Source organism: Petromyzon marinus, chromosome 16 (genome assembly GCF_048934315.1).
Source record: "Petromyzon marinus isolate PM22_M1 ecotype Great Lakes invasive population chromosome 16, UKy_Petmar_22M1.pri1.0, whole genome shotgun sequence".
NCBI lineage: Eukaryota > Metazoa > Chordata > Hyperoartia > Petromyzontiformes > Petromyzontidae > Petromyzon > Petromyzon marinus.
The window spans coordinates 7,531,133-7,546,567 of NC_133682.1; the positions used below are offsets into that span (position 1 = coordinate 7,531,133).

General features: G+C 47.4%; 1 protein-coding gene across 8 annotated transcripts in view; it reads right to left on the bottom strand.

Moving 5' to 3' along the window:
• Positions 1-10,071: 10,071 nt before the first annotated feature.
• The window catches only part of DCLK1 (doublecortin like kinase 1), a 72,135-nt gene continuing 66,771 nt past the window's right edge, over positions 10,072-15,435 (bottom strand). For all 8 annotated transcript variants that reach the window (XM_076067463.1, XM_032955335.2, XM_032955339.2 and 5 more), the window contains exon 21: positions 10,072-15,434. In XM_076067463.1, coding sequence (XP_075923578.1) covers positions 15,207-15,434 — 228 coding nt within the window. In that variant the 3' untranslated portion in view covers positions 10,072-15,206. The remainder of the gene's footprint in view (position 15,435) is intronic.

Here is a 15,435-nt window from a genome sequence, read left to right on the forward strand (position 1 = left end):
AGATAGAGAGGGGGGAGGAGCCAGGGGGGAGAGATAGAGAGGGGGGAGGAGCCAGGGGGGAGATAGAGAGGGGGACGAGCCAGGGGGGAGAGCTAGAGAGGGGGAGGAGCCAGGGGGGAGAGATAGAGACGGGGGAGGAGCAAAGGGGGGTGAGATAGAGAGAGGGGAGGAGCAAGGGGGGAGAGATAGAGAGGGGAGGAGCCAGGGGGGAGAGATAGAGAGGGGGGAGGAGCAAGGGGGGAGAGATAGAGAGGGGGGAGGAGCCAGGGGGGAGAGATAGAGAGGGGGGAGGAGCAAGGTGGAGAGAGATAGAGAGGGGGGAGGAGCCAGGGGGGAGAGATAGAGAGGAGGGAGGAACCAGGGGGGGAGAGATAGAGAGGGGGGAGGAGCCAGGGGGGAGAGATAGAGAGGGGGAGGAGCCAGGGGGGAGAGATAGAGAGGGGGAGGAGCCAGGGGGGAGAGATAGAGGGGGGAGGAGCCAGGGGGGAGAGTTAGAGAGGAGGGAGGAGCCAGCGGGGGAGAGATCGAGAGGGGGAGGAGCCAGGGGGGGGGAGAGGATCGAGAGAGGGGAGGAGCAAAGGGGGGAGAGATAGAGGGGGGGGGGAGAGATAGAGGGGGGAGGAGCAAGGGGGGGTGAGATAGAGAGAGGGGAGGAGCAAGGGGGGGGAGAGATAGAGAGGGGGAGGAGCAAGGGGGGAGAGATAGAGAGGGGGGAGGAGCAAGGGGGGGAGAGATAGAGAGAGGGAGGAGCAAGGGGGGACAGATAGAGAGGGGGGAGGAGCAAGGGGGGGACAGATAGAGAGGGGGGAGGAGCAAGGGGGGGAGAGATAGAGGGGGGAGGAGCAAAGGGGGGGTGAGATAGAGAGAGGGGAGCAGCAAGGGGGGGAGAGATAGAGAGAGGGGAGGAGCAAGGGGGGAGAGATAGAGAGAGGGGAGGAGCAAGGGGGGTGAGATAGAGAGAGGGGAGGAGCAAGGGGGGAGAAATAGAGACGGGGGAGGAGCAAAGGGGGGGTGAGATAGAGAGAGGGGAGGAGCAAGGGGGAGAGATAGAGAGGGGAGGAGCCAGGGGGGAGAGATAGAGAGGGGGGAGGAGCAAGGGGGGAGAGATAGAGAGGGGGGAGGAGCCAGGGGGAGAGATAGAGAGGGGGGAGGAGCAAGGTGGAGAGAGATAGAGAGGGGGGAGGAGCCAGGGGGGAGAGATAGAGAGGAGGGAGGAACCAGGGGGGGAGAGATAGAGAGGGGGGAGGAGCCAGGGGGGAGAGATAGAGAGGGGGAGGAGCCAGGGGGGAGAGATAGAGAGGGGGAGGAGCCAGGGGGGAGAGATAGAGGGGGGAGGAGCCAGGGGGGAGAGTTAGAGAGGAGGGAGGAGCCAGCGGGGGAGAGATCGAGAGGGGGAGGAGCCAGGGGGGGAGAGATCGAGAGAGGGGAGGAGCAAAGGGGGGGAGAGATAGAGGGGGGGGGGAGAGATAGAAGGGGGGAGGAGCAAGGGGGGGTGAGATAGAGAAAGGGGAGGAGCAAGGGGGGGGGAGAGATAGAGAGGGGGAGGAGCAAGGGGGGGAGAGATAGAGAGGGGGGAGGAGCAAGGGGTGGAGAGATAGAGAGAGGGGGAGGAGCAAGGGGGGGACAGATAGAGAGGGGGGAGGAGCAAGGGGGGGACAGATAGAGAGGGGGGAGGAGCAAGGGGGGGAGAGATAGAGGGGGGAGGAGCAAAGGGGGGTGAGATAGAGAGAGGGGAGGAGCAAGGGGGGGAGAGATAGAGAGAGGGGAGGAGCAAGGGGGGAGAGATAGAGAGAGGGGAGGAGCAAGGGGGGGTGAGATAGAGAGAGGGGAGGAGCAAAGGGGGAGAGATCGAGAGGGGGGAGGAGCTAGGGGGGGAGAGCTAGAGAGGGGGAGGAGCCAGGGGGAGAGATAGAGAGGGGGAGGAGCCAGGGGGAGAGATAGAGAGGGGGAGAGATAGAGAGGGGGAGGAGCCAGGGGGGAGAGATAGAGAGGGGGGAGGAGCCAGGGGGGAGAGATAGAGAGGGGGGAGGAGCCAGGGGGAGAGATAGAGAGGGGGGAGGAGCAAGGGGTGAGAGATAGAGAGGGGGGAGGAGCAAGGGGGGGAGAGATAGAGGGGAGGAGCCAGGGGAAGACATAGAGAGGGGGGAGGAGCCAGGGGGGGAGAGATAGAGAGGGGGGAGGAGCCAGGGGGAGAGATAGAGAGGGGGGGAGGAGCCAGGGGTGGAGAGATAGAGAGGGGGGAGGAGCCAGGGAGGGAGAGATAGAGAGGGGGAGGAGCCAGGGGGGGAGAGATAGAGAGGGGGGAGGAGCCAGGGAGGGAGAGATAGAGAGGGGGGAGGAGCAAGGGGGGAGAGATAGAGGGGGGAGGAGCAAGGGGGGGGGAGAGATAGAGGGAGGAGGAGCAAGGGGGTGAGATAGAGAGGGGGGAGGAGCAAGGGGGGTGAGATAGAGAGGGGGAAGGAGCAAGGAGGGAGATATAGAGAGGGGGAGGAGCAAGAGGGGGGGAGGAGCAAGGGGGGAGAGATAGAGGGGGGAGGAGCCAGGGGGGGAGAGATAGAGAGGGGGGAGGAGCCAGGGGGGGAGATAGAGAGGGGGAGGAGCAGGGGGGAGAGATAGAGAGGGGGAGGAGCCAGGGGGGGAGAGATCGAGAGGGGGCAGGAGCCAGGGGGTGAGATAGAGAGAGGGGAGGAGCAAGGGGGGGGAGAGATAGAGAGGGGGAGGAGCAAGGGGGGAGAGATAGAGAGGGGGGGCTGCGAAAACGTTTAAGCAGCAGGAGATGCGGAAACGAAGGCAACGCCATAAAGAAGTTGAGGCTTTGTCGCTGCGTTGCTCGAGCCCTCCTTCGGGTTTCCTTTCTTTCTGCCGCTATTTTAAAATAAAGTTTAATGGCTGCTGTAATGAGATGTAAGAACAATCTGTCTTTGGCAATTAACGCAGACAATGCGGACTGGGCTTGTGAGGACACCTTCGATTAACACGGTTGACTACGTAGGGTGAAAATGAAGTTCAACATACGTGTGGGGAAGACTTGTGAATTGGGAGCAATACGTGAACAGCATTTTCCCTGCCATACAGTTAATTGACCGTGCTTGTCCCGATAAAGTATTGGCTACAGAAACGTCATTTCTTTGTAACTTGTGTTTAGTTTGTTCTTTACCCGCGCCTCCGATTAGCACGGTTGGCTACGTACGGTGCGAAAGAAGTTCAACATACGTACATGTGAAGACAGTAGTGAATCCCATTAGCAGAGGTGAGATGTTGCTACAAGTATTGTTAGCGAGCACCTATTAAATTGTATGAAGTATGAGTGGCCAACATCACTCCAAGCTGTATTCTCTCCCCAGACCGGATATTCAGGATCACAATTGTGTAAGACACTTTAACGTGTCATTTTCACACATTGAGAATGAGGGGCCATCCATAAATAACGTCACGCGATTTTGGACGATTTCTGACCCCCCCCCCGCCCCCCTTTCATCACGCGGCGTCACAAAAAGTCAGACCCCCCCTCAAATATGACGTCACAAAGCTCTGCCCCCCCCCCAAATATAAAACATGCTTCAAATCGCTTTAAACTATTGTCATTGTAGTGCGTATTTAACGTGGCGCTGCACTCTGATGTTGTCGGAGAAAACATTAAAAAGTCATTAAGTAGAACGTGTTGTCTATACAGTATTTAAAGTTGCGCATTTTGATGCGACGTCACATTTCTCCCCCCCCCCCCAGGTGCGTGACGTCATTTAGGGACGGCCCCTGAAACCACACACACCGATTTGCTAGTTTGCTTTTGCCTAGTTACTTTTCTGATGCATGCAAATTTACACAAAATTCTGCAAAACCATTTAGGTAAAAAAATGTATTTAAAGCACCGAATGCAAAGTGATTGAAGACATCACAACAAGAAATAGATTCATCTTCTTTGGTTATTTCGGTAAAGTCACGTAGAATGAGAATAAAATAATAAAATAATACAATAAAATTCTCACGACGTTTCGGCCACAACGCAAGCGGCCGTCTTCAGGTGAAAGGTACAGAACTGTCGGGACGAATCTTAAAATCGTTCATTGAAGCTCTGTCGTCCCGACAGTTCTGTATCTTTCACCTGAAGACGGCCGCTTGCGTTGTGGCCGAAACGTCGTGAAAATTTTATTTTATTATTTTATTCTCATTCTACGTGACTTTACCGAAAGAACCAAAGAAGATGAATCCTTGCAGTCACGAAAGCTTAAAATCGAAAAGAAATAGATTCATGAAAACACAAATGAAGTCAATGATTGGAAACTCACATGGTGACCAGGAGCAAAGATGGAGCCGCCAAGACGTAACAGACAGAATTGTTAAACTCGTGGAGGAATGTGGCGCAGCTCTTTAGTAAATAATTCAATCTATATCCAAGAAGTGTATTGTATTCGTTAGAAAGATGACCTTGTTTTGCCAGTTGCACGGCTGTTTTACAAGGGAGATCCGTGGTGCGTGAGCAGAAGCAACAACAAAATAAAGACATCAACATTGAAATAAAATAGCAAATAGTTCGTATTAATACAAAGCAGTTATAGATGCCCACTAGATAAAAAGTACACAGCCTCTTCAAGGTATGAGCGAAAAAAAAGCTGTTGGACCAGATGAAATATCTAATCAAAGGAACGGGACTTGTCGTTGGAACAAATTTAGCACACACATTTGCTAAATGTCCACAAAGAAGTCAAGTACCTCAACGATGGAGCGTTCTTCTATTCGTCATCCCGCATCGGGCAAGAGGATCAACAATGCACTTTTTATACTTCAGGATTCGCCGATGGATTTCGCACGAGGCACAGAGGCCACTTGGCCTCTGTGCGTGTCTCTTTTTGTTGCCGTTTGCCACTCGTGGTTTTTCGGCCTGCGTTGTGATTCTATTATGAGGGAGGTCTTCTTCGTCACACACAGATTTGATGAACTTCCTCGCGTGTATTTTGAAATGAGTAACAACGCGAGTGATCCGTGCTGTGGGGTCCAGTCCTATCCGTAATTGCATACGAGGGGTTAATCTGGGCCCTCGGTTTGCTTAGATCAATGGGCTGTGCTGCCCTCTAGTGGTCGTGTGGATGTAATACCGTACGTCCACAATAACAGGAGCTTCTCAACCTTATTTTTGGAACAAGGACTCGCTTTAACTATGAACCTCCCAACTTAGCATTTTCATCGGTTTGCATGAATAGACCCTCCGCCAAAATGTTTCCCCAAAAACCTCAGCCAATTTTCACGCAGAAAAAAATATCTAAAGCCACGTGCCATCAATAGCGCCTCTACAGATTTCCAACTGCCTCGATTTATGACTCAATTAAGGCAACACCTGGCCAATTAAATATTACATAGCTTAACGACTTGTCCATTTGCCCAACATCTGTTAAAATCCACCCTCATTGCCACTGCCCCCCCCCCCCCCAACAAGAAGCCCCCCTCTGGGAAGCTTGGGGACCCCAACGGATTGGCAGTCTTAAGCCCCCTTAATTCATTGCTGTACTAGCAAGCTTATAAAATCTATGCCTGGGCAGTCTCCCATCCAAGGCCCACATCTGCTTAGCTAGTGTGAAATCCTCAAGACGCCTGTAGAATCTTCTTTGGAAGATGAATCATTGCAGTCACGAAAGCTTTAAAACGCCTGTAGAACTTCGGGGTTCGCAGAGGTAAGGGTTACCTCTGGTATGGGACCGAAACCTTTCAGCATAGCAGCAGCTTTCACACAGAAATTATCTCAATTGTGGAGCCTGGATTGTGTGTGCTGGATTTTAAATATTATTTTTTCAAATGTGTCCACTGGATATCCATCCACACCTACTACTACCAAATAACAGGCCGAAAATGTGACCAATTTCGTTAGATCTGAAAAGCTAAGCAAATGTAGGCCTTGTATGTGAGACTGCCTAGGTATTGCTTTTATAAGCTTGCTCGTACAGCAATGAATTCTTACATTTGTTTGCATGGAGTGTATAAATGTTGCACCCTCTAAGATGTTGATTTCATATGGAAAGTTGTTTTTTTTCTCAAAGCCAAACAGTCATTCATGGAATTAGCTTAACACTGCAATACAGGAACCTGCTGAAAAAATATATAGATTTTCTGAGAACATAATTTATCACCTGCCTTCCATCCTTGCCGTGTCATTCCATACTTTTGGTGGAGAATCAGCCACATCACCTTGATTGAAGAACCAGCGATTTGCAGTTAAGAAAAACGCGTCAGATTCCCAACAGGAATTATAATAAAATCTCTATCACTCCTTTCCTCCAAATTGCTTGCCCCACTGGCAAACAGCTGTGATATCATCACTTGGGTCCCCCGAAGTTATCTTGTGCTTTTCAGCTAAATAATGATCAATTGTGCCAACGGCATATTACTATTCTGCATGGGATACATGTTTCGGTTTGAAACCCAGCAGGGTGTCGGAATACAGCTTCAGAAGATGATGTAACAAAACTATGTACGTTTATTGTATTGACCTCTTTATCCACACTAGGAGCATGTTAATAGTTCCTGCAGAGAAGTTTGTCAAATGTCAACCAATCTAAAATGTTTAATTCTCAGCGCAGGAAGTTAGTGTAATTAATACAACATAAATTACATTTAACATTTTTGCAGTCATTGTTAACCATGCTTAGATCATCAATTCACTACACTTGAGAAAGCAAACTCACCAGTGTCTGAAATCTGGATTCAACACCCATAATTTTTTATGGTGCCCAGCCCAGTGCTCCAACACGGCCATTGTGAGCCGCGTGAACCACACCCAGCCTCTTCCTTCATGCCCGGAATTTAAAAAAGATAAATTAAAGGACGAAGTAAACCTCTTACATGAAAGCCATTCTTCACTTTAAAAAAAAAGTTAGAATGTTGGGCACAAGTTGCTATTTTATTTTACTGTTTGAAAAAAGGGGGACAATAAATCACTTTAAAACTGAAAACATCTCAGTCTATTATGATTGTTATGATTAAACTTCTCGCTCATTTGAATGTGGCTGTGTAAAAAAAAACCCCAGAGAACCCGGAATTGGCTGGGGGTGGGAGTCGAGTGGAGACGGGCATGCGTGCACCTTTAATAATAAAATTACTGCCAGCGGGACCGAGGGCTTTGAAGCAAGGCGGGCCCCGTGCAGTCACCGGGGTTTTCAATTGATGTGAAACGCGAGAGGCCGACAGAGGCTTTCGGCTTGTATTTCAAAAAGCGCAAAATTGCTACCACATTTACGGCGCCCGGCCTTCCCGGGACAACCTTTCCTAACTTGCTGCGGCCCTGTCGGAGGGTGGCTTTGAACGTTGTTTAGAAGTTTTGTCGTTGCTGCTTTAATTACCACAGCCCCCCCCCCCCCACCATTGCCTCCCCAAGTTTTAATTGGCAGTGGTAGGGGTTCTGTGGAGGTAAGCGCACACATGGGAGCCGGCTGGCTGTGGCCCCTTAATTGAGGGGTTCTTCGTGGGGGGGGGGGGGGTGGTGGGGGGTGAAGAAATTATTATTAAATTCTCATATTTTTAAATGACGGAAATGTTATTTTTTTCATTGGGTTGTGTTAAAACGTTTGTGTGTGTGCGTGCATTGTGTTTCAGAGGAACAGAGATGAATGTAAGTAAAATTGTTTCGTGAGAAATGTTTTGGAATGTGTGACCACTTGTATTAATGCCCACGATGGGCTAATTCCTTATTTTTATCCTGAGTACTATATACACAACTATTTTATTATGTTTTATTTTTATTATTTTATTTCCATTCTACGTGACTTTACCGAAAGAACCAGGAAGATACTATATATACACTTTCATGACAATGTTCCCGCTAATTTTCAAAACGCCCAAATAATGTTTTGCACGCCGTATGAACTAGATGTTTTTCATGAGTAATGTATTCTTTTAAATATAACGGAAAACATACGGTACGATATTAAAAATGGGCAAGTTATTAATCATTTGTATTATACATTTGTTGAAACGGGAAAGCCTCACTCATACGCCTCTTTCAGGAGGATCCTGACACGTTTTTTTGCAGTAGGGGGCGATGCTAGCCATGTACAGCACAGTCTTTTACGAAATTTGGACAAACACGGATATTCTTCTTTGGTTCTTTCGGTAAAGTCACGTAGAATGAGAATAAAATAATAAATTGATAAAAAAATAACACAATAATATTCAATTTATTATTTTATTCTCATTCTACGTGACTTTACCGAAAGAACCAAAGAAGATGAATCCTTGCAGTCACGAAAGCTTTAAATCGAAATTTAAACACGGATATTACTGCATGTAAATTGCACCTATGGGCGGAGTTTGGGGGGGCGAGGAGGTGTCGCCCCTCCCCCCAAACTCGACACAGTTATTAATTTATTTTAAGTAGTTTACAATCAAGATTTCAAATATATATGCACCCACGATTCCTATTGTGAGGGACAAAGCGAACCCCTGCTTCCCACCCTCGAAAAAACATGAGTTGCACTCATGATTGTATGTATTGAGTTTGTTTAAGCGAGACATTATCTTGATATTCTGTAAATAGATCAATGTAATCATTAATTGGCCAAATTATTGCACTTAGTTTATTTTATATGTATATGAAAAGTAAAATACTGCATGTGTACGTCGTAAATTCTGAATGACAGAAAGTTAAATTAATTCGTGTTATCTTTGCTTGCCATTATACGTTTTTTTGTAACCAAAGTATTCTTGCCTAATGCTTTGTGCACGTATTCAAGACGACATGGAAAAAAGTGGACGATTATAAAGGACATTATACATTTTTTTTGCTGAAAAATAACGGCAACATTTTGCTTGGCCACAATTTGTGTGGACTTTTCAGAATGGCCTCCTCACAATGCGTGGCTGTTCCCCTGGTGCCTCCACCGCTACCAAGTGCGACGCACTCCTTAAAAAACGAAATCGGCCACACGCCTCCGTGGCAGGACTTTTTTCTGACAGTAACTGTTGAGCCTCCGTATAATAAAGTTTTTTTTTGGTTGTTAGATTGCGTAAACATAAATGTGTCGTTAAACCTGTCACCACCACCAGCCACGACAAATTAGTAAGGGTTGTCACGTAAACAAAACATGCCAATTAGTTACTAGTTCCACACACGTGTGTTGGAAAGTAAACCCACACACACACAAACCCTCTTATGGATAATATTAGTCGCAAAAACCTACGTGTCAAACTGTCTAACTTGTATGTTAAAATCCTCCCCGGAACGGCCGGAGGACAGAAATAGGAAGTTTGAGAAAACAAATTTAGTAAAATTTGGAAGTGTAATTTTACTAAATTGTTTTTTTTTATTTAAAGCTTTCGTGACTGCAGGGATTCATATTCTTGGTTCTTTCGGTAAAGTCACGTAGAAGGGAAAGAATAAAAAAACAATAACATTCTCACATGAGAATTTTATTGTTTTATATCTTTGTTATTTTATTGTTTCCCTTCTACGTGACTTTACCGAAAGAACCAAGAATATAAATTTGTTTTCTCAAACTTCCTATTTCTCTCTATAAATGTTGCCATGCTTGTTTGTTTATAGGTCCATTCTCTCCTCCGGCCGCTACGGGGAGAATTTCCACACAACTGTCTCATTGACATGCTAATTTATCTACCCCCCCCCCCTCTCTATTTATGGCCTCGACACAGAGGCGTTGTGTCTCTGTGTCTCTCTGCTTGTCTGTCTATGTGTCTATGTGTCTCAGTGTCTGTTTTTGTCTCTCAAATTTAGCAATCTTTGAAATAACGTAATCAACCATGTAGGGTGTTGACTGTTGTGTTAGCCGACTCTCTGTGTTGAATTGCATTATATTTCTAAGCTTACTAGGTTCGTTTTCTCATTCATTCTTACCTGATGACGACTGCTTGTGTTGCAATCGAAACGTAGCATTCTATTATTATTTAATTTATTTTCTTTCTACGTTACTTTACCGAAAGAACCAAACAGTAATTCCTGCAAGTCACGAAAGCTTCAAATTGAGTTTGTATGTTGAACTTCTTTCGCACCGTACGTAGCCAACCGTGCTAATCGTAGGTGTGCGGAGTGGGTGGGGGGGGACAATAAACAGACAATGGCAACACACCGCGTGCCTCCTCGAATGTAGCAAAGTTTTATTTGATCTCCTCGCGGCGCGCGGTATAACGAAGCACTGACGAGCACAAACAGGGATGAAAGCGGCGCGGCGTACACGGATCGAGAAGAGCGCGCGTGTTGCAATCCGCCACGGACTGCAACACGCGCGATGCACCCGCTACGATGGAGAGATCGGATTCAAGGGGGTTGGAATCCGCGCGCGTGCTGCACCACCCCCGCCTCGAAATAAAAATGCTGACGGACACCATGCTGCACATTGTAATGTACGCACGCGCAACTGGGAGGCAGAGGTGTAGTCAAGGGACCCAGTGATGACTGTTTTGTCGGTGTAATTCCTTTGGCTATCAGTTCTGGACATCGACTTAGGAGCTGGCTCTCCAAAGGCATAAGCAATACGATTACGTTGGACATGTTACGCTAATAGGGTATGTGTGACCAGCAGTTATATATGTATGTTTTGATTTATTTATTCATTTTCAGCCTACTTGCCATCTGATAAAACGTGAAGAGGACAGAGTGGTCTACTCAAGCATCACAGCCGTGCATGGAGCAGTCTAAAATGTGCAAGTGGATCGCTGTGGTCAGGCCCTCTTGGTAATCTGGATTTCAAAATTTCCATTGACGTGGCCTCACTTTGGCCTTGATCTCAAACTGCATATTCACAGGGTGGCACCTGACCGCACAGCATTCCCCCCGGGCACAGTTTTAACAACCCCCGTCTGCACGAATGTATGTATGGTATAACTAAGCTGAAATTACTCCCCTACAACACCAAACAGCGATGAGCAATGCACGACAGCACGCGGTCCCGTCCGTCTCCCCACGGTCAACCAGCAATCCTTGGGGTCGCATGCAACCGGCACCCACGCATGCGTTAATTGCGCAATGACTGACCGCTGGACAAAGAAGAGGTGGACTGCGTGCGATGGCGACGGCGGCTGGCAAGCTCACGCGTCGCCCACACCTTGTGCGTATGCGGCATGTTTACAACAACGCTACAGCTGTCGGGAGTCTGTTCGGTCAGTTTCCCTCGCATCGCGCGTCCGAAACATACAGTAATGATCAACATTATCAATCATCCTCGTACCCACCGATCCGCTGCCCCAGCAACACCGTGGCTCAATTCCCGGATGGAGTGGCCAACCCAGTTCGGCTTTCAAGAGCGCATGCCCACATGCTCACGCTCGTAAATGATGGAGCCTATGGCTGCAGTTATTTGTGAAACTGCACGTGCAGGCGTTGCAATGTCCACGTCTTTGTTAGGGGCCGCGTTGTATATTTTTCTCGCATGCTTTTGCATGTTTTATTGTCATGCAATTAATTGCATGCATTCAAAATGCAACATTTTTTCTGTAAATAATCTTATTATTCTACTGACAGCTCACTAATTATTGTTTCCAATTTGACTATTGTAATTTTATTTAGCATTGTATATAAGCATTTCTAAAACCCTGGCTGATGCAATGCTATAGGCAATGTCACTTTCGTGAGCTTGAAATTATCGTCTTCTATCTATCTCTCTGTTCAATCAACAGGTGGCAATGGGCAGTTCTTAAGCCACCAGAAGCCAATCACAAGCCAATCACAATCAATATACAAGGTAAAGCAAACCACACTGGGGTAGCCTCTCCCACTGACTTGATGACAATCTGATCGGAACATTCCCGAGTCTGGTATTCACACTGACCCGAAGACTGGACTAAAGAACCAAACGGCTGTTATTACTAGTTATACAATAGCGTATAAGTTGGACATCACGCTACATTAATTTTATTTATTGCAGTAGATTACTATGTTATACCGTTAGGGGATTTACCGATAGTACATATATACATCATATAAACTTCCCTCTTTTAAAATTATGTATCTACTCCGGAGACCACAAAACACACACAGCCTCTGTTTCATACACTTCTGTAAGTACTTATGAAGCTCTAAAATTAATGAGAAGCTTTTCTGCGATTTTTCCTGTGAACATTTACATAAAAATAACCAGTGATCTGGCCCAATGACTCATGATATTAACTTGCAAGTGGAACCGCAGCATAGTCGAACGATGAGGGCTTTTGATTCAAATCTCGACATTGTCAGTGAGGTCTCTAGGACCGCAGCTGTGAACAAAGCCGACTTCAGGAAGCTGCTCAGAGAAACCAAAAAGCACAAATCACCAATGTTCCCTTTTTTAAAAAGTACAGGACTATTTGTCCTGTAAAATCTCAGCCGGCTACACTTGACATGTAGATGGTTATATCTTTCGCAACGTCGGCTATGGTTGATCCAACACCTTAGTTTTACTTTTAAACCATGTACAATCTACTGTTGGATAAAGGCCTCTCCAAGCACACCAAAATGACCATAATGGTAAAGGGGGACACCCCCATGCATTGGATAAATTACTCACTAACAGAGATAATATTCAAGAGGACGCCCTAACATGTAATCATACCAAACCGTTTAAAATATTCCATTATCACAAGCCACTCCAACGGCGAAATTTATTTTAACTTTGGGGTCATAGGAACAGTTTACATTTTTAACTTCTCCGTGATTCGTTCTTCCTTTATTGTTACCTAATTCATTCTGAACCAATATCTATTGCGGCCCACAATCGTTCAGCTGCGCTGCTCTCGGCTGGACAGACAGGGTCTCTATGCGTGCCTGCCCCGTCACTGTGCTTGAAGAAACCAAGACCTGGAAGCGAGATTTGTTTTATCTTGAGCCAAACTTTACTCCTTTGTTACCCATTTCACGTAAGGGATTGGGGTGGTGTTGGGGTGGTTTATTTGTTACGTGAACAAAATCTAAATGAAGTCTTAGAAAAAAGAACAATCCTGGTGACAACACCCGCCACCAGCTCCCTGCTCATCGTAGACAGTAGTTAAGCACTGGAGACGTTACGAATCACCACAATAGAAAATAAAGTACAGCGTTATTTCGACAGCGGCGCGTGCGCGAATTTGCCCAGCCGGTGGCCACGCAAAGCCACGGCGTTTGCCGCCTCCGTTGACATTCGTCCAGAGGGCACCCGGCTGCTCGTCGCAGCGTCCGCACCACCGGTTGTGCTGTCATCCACAAACGATCCACCAGCCCCATAGCCTCCCCAACGGGTCAGTTGAGTTTTTTCGTTTAACAATTTGTCGACGTTATGTTGCCAGACACCCGTTCTCTGGATTAAGCAAACGTACGCGGCTCTGGCCACACGCGTGTTATCCGGATGGGCTCAAGAGTTTCTGCTTCCATGGTTGGAGAAATATATTATTGACGCATTGAAATCAGCAAGTTTGCCAGTAACAGAAAGTCTTCCATTGCAAGGGAGACCTGGCACTGCTCGATTTAAATCCTTGCAGTTGCGTTAAGTTGCTTTTTATTTGCATCCACACTCCCGACAAACATTGTAACGCTGTGGCCACGCCATTCTTGGGCAGATGCGACCAGGTTTAGTGGCCAGTCATCACTTGTTCAATAACCACTCGTCAGCCACTTGATCTGAGCGACGCACTGAGAACAGAGAAGTCAGCCCCCCCCCCCCCCCCCGTTTCTCGGTCGACAATTGCAAGGGACCCTGTTCACGGGCTGGGGACGCTTGGACCCATCAGGGCCACCTAGTGGCTGCATTTTCATTGAAGTGATTTTCTTGTATTATGGATGGGTTTCTTGTATTTATTTTAAACGTGTCTTATGCGAGAATGACAGTCTCTCTTTTCTGGTTTCTCAAAGTATTCGTTCACATTCCAGGACTTGTGTGACATGAATTTGGCTGCTGGGTTAATGCAGTCTTTTTTTTCTTGTTTTTTACATGCTCACGAAAATCCTGAAGAAATGTTCTGTTTGGTCACACGCTCAGCCTGCATTTGCCACAAGTGAGCACTCTGTGTAGTGTTCGACTCGGGTAGTAGAATTTAACGTAACATTCTGTGAACTTGGTCTGAGGAAAAATATACACAAATTGTAAGGAAATCATAGCTTTGCTGAAACGAGCCCTACATTACCGTGGTGACATACAGGCACCAATACACATCTGGCCAAGAGTCAGAACCCCTGGACACGAATGGCACGATCCAGATTAAATATCTCATTTCAGAGTAACAGCACGACTCTTCCAGACTTGGCTGATATATTTAGCTTGGACTGGTCCATTTTGTAAAGGGGCGACTACTTTGAAATCGTCTCCGAGGCAGCCTCTCTTGGTGTGTGTCGTCACAAGAAGCCAGAGTCCACCAGGGAACCAAGACATCAAAGAGATGACGAGTCTGCTGATGGTGCCACAGCATCAGTACCGTGAAGTGACGGGTTTAGTGTCTATAACTCACACGAGCGAGTCTCTACGCGATGTCGCATACAGGAGAAAATATCTTAACACGCCACAGTTAGCCGCAAAGTAATAAGACCGCGTTTAATAAATTATAAGTTACGATGAATTCAGACGCTTTGCCAGTGCCAGACGACTCTTTGCTGTTATAATGGAGCTGCAAGGTGCAAAATGACTGACATCCTTATCGAAGCACATTTTTTCCTACATAATTTTCTAAGTCTTCATTTTCCCATTTGTCAGCAGGTTGTACTAAACATTTCCATCAAATGTTTGCTATTTAACATCATGGCATGCCATGGCTATATAGGGGGGGGGGGTTACGGTGACGTACGTTCCGTAAGACTTAAAATCGAATCCAGAGGCAAAAGCGGCGATGGGTGACTCACAAAGAGTGGCAGACGGTGCGTGGAATTTGTAGACGTGAGGTTTGAGCCATCGCCCCACTGGTGAACTTCTTCAGTGTGGGCAGAATCATCAGATGGCTCACAGCGAGCGAGAGACATGCAGAGCGCACACCTCTGGTAATATCTTCAGAGTAATGCTTTTATCCGAGCAAAGCAATTTGGATTAGTGCCCTTAAGAGACTCATTCGTGGGCTGAGCAGCTCACAAACTCGGAATATGAGGACAGGGCCAATGATTCATTGGTCTTTTTCACCGGGCCTCAAGCTGAATCTTGCGGTTATGATTTTTTGTCAGCATTTTGGGGAAGATGTGCATGTAAACACCTCAAGATTATAAATGTGTTCCCAGTTTAATTTAACAATTTTATGGTCAGCCTTTCAACATTTTGTTGTTGTTGTTGGAAAACGTGGTCTCAGAAAGGCGATGAGGGCGACTGCAGAGGCTCAGAGGAACCGGGCGAGTAGTTCCCCGACTCCGATGTCGTTTGGTCCTCGCTGGCAGTGGAGAGGCGGTTAGCACCGCCTGGCGCCGCTGCCGCGGCCTCCGCTACCGCCACTCCCCCCACCGCCCCGGCCACCCGGGGCAACCCGGGCTGGCGACGGCCCCTAAACACCTTCCCCTCCTTGTCGAGGGAAGTGGTC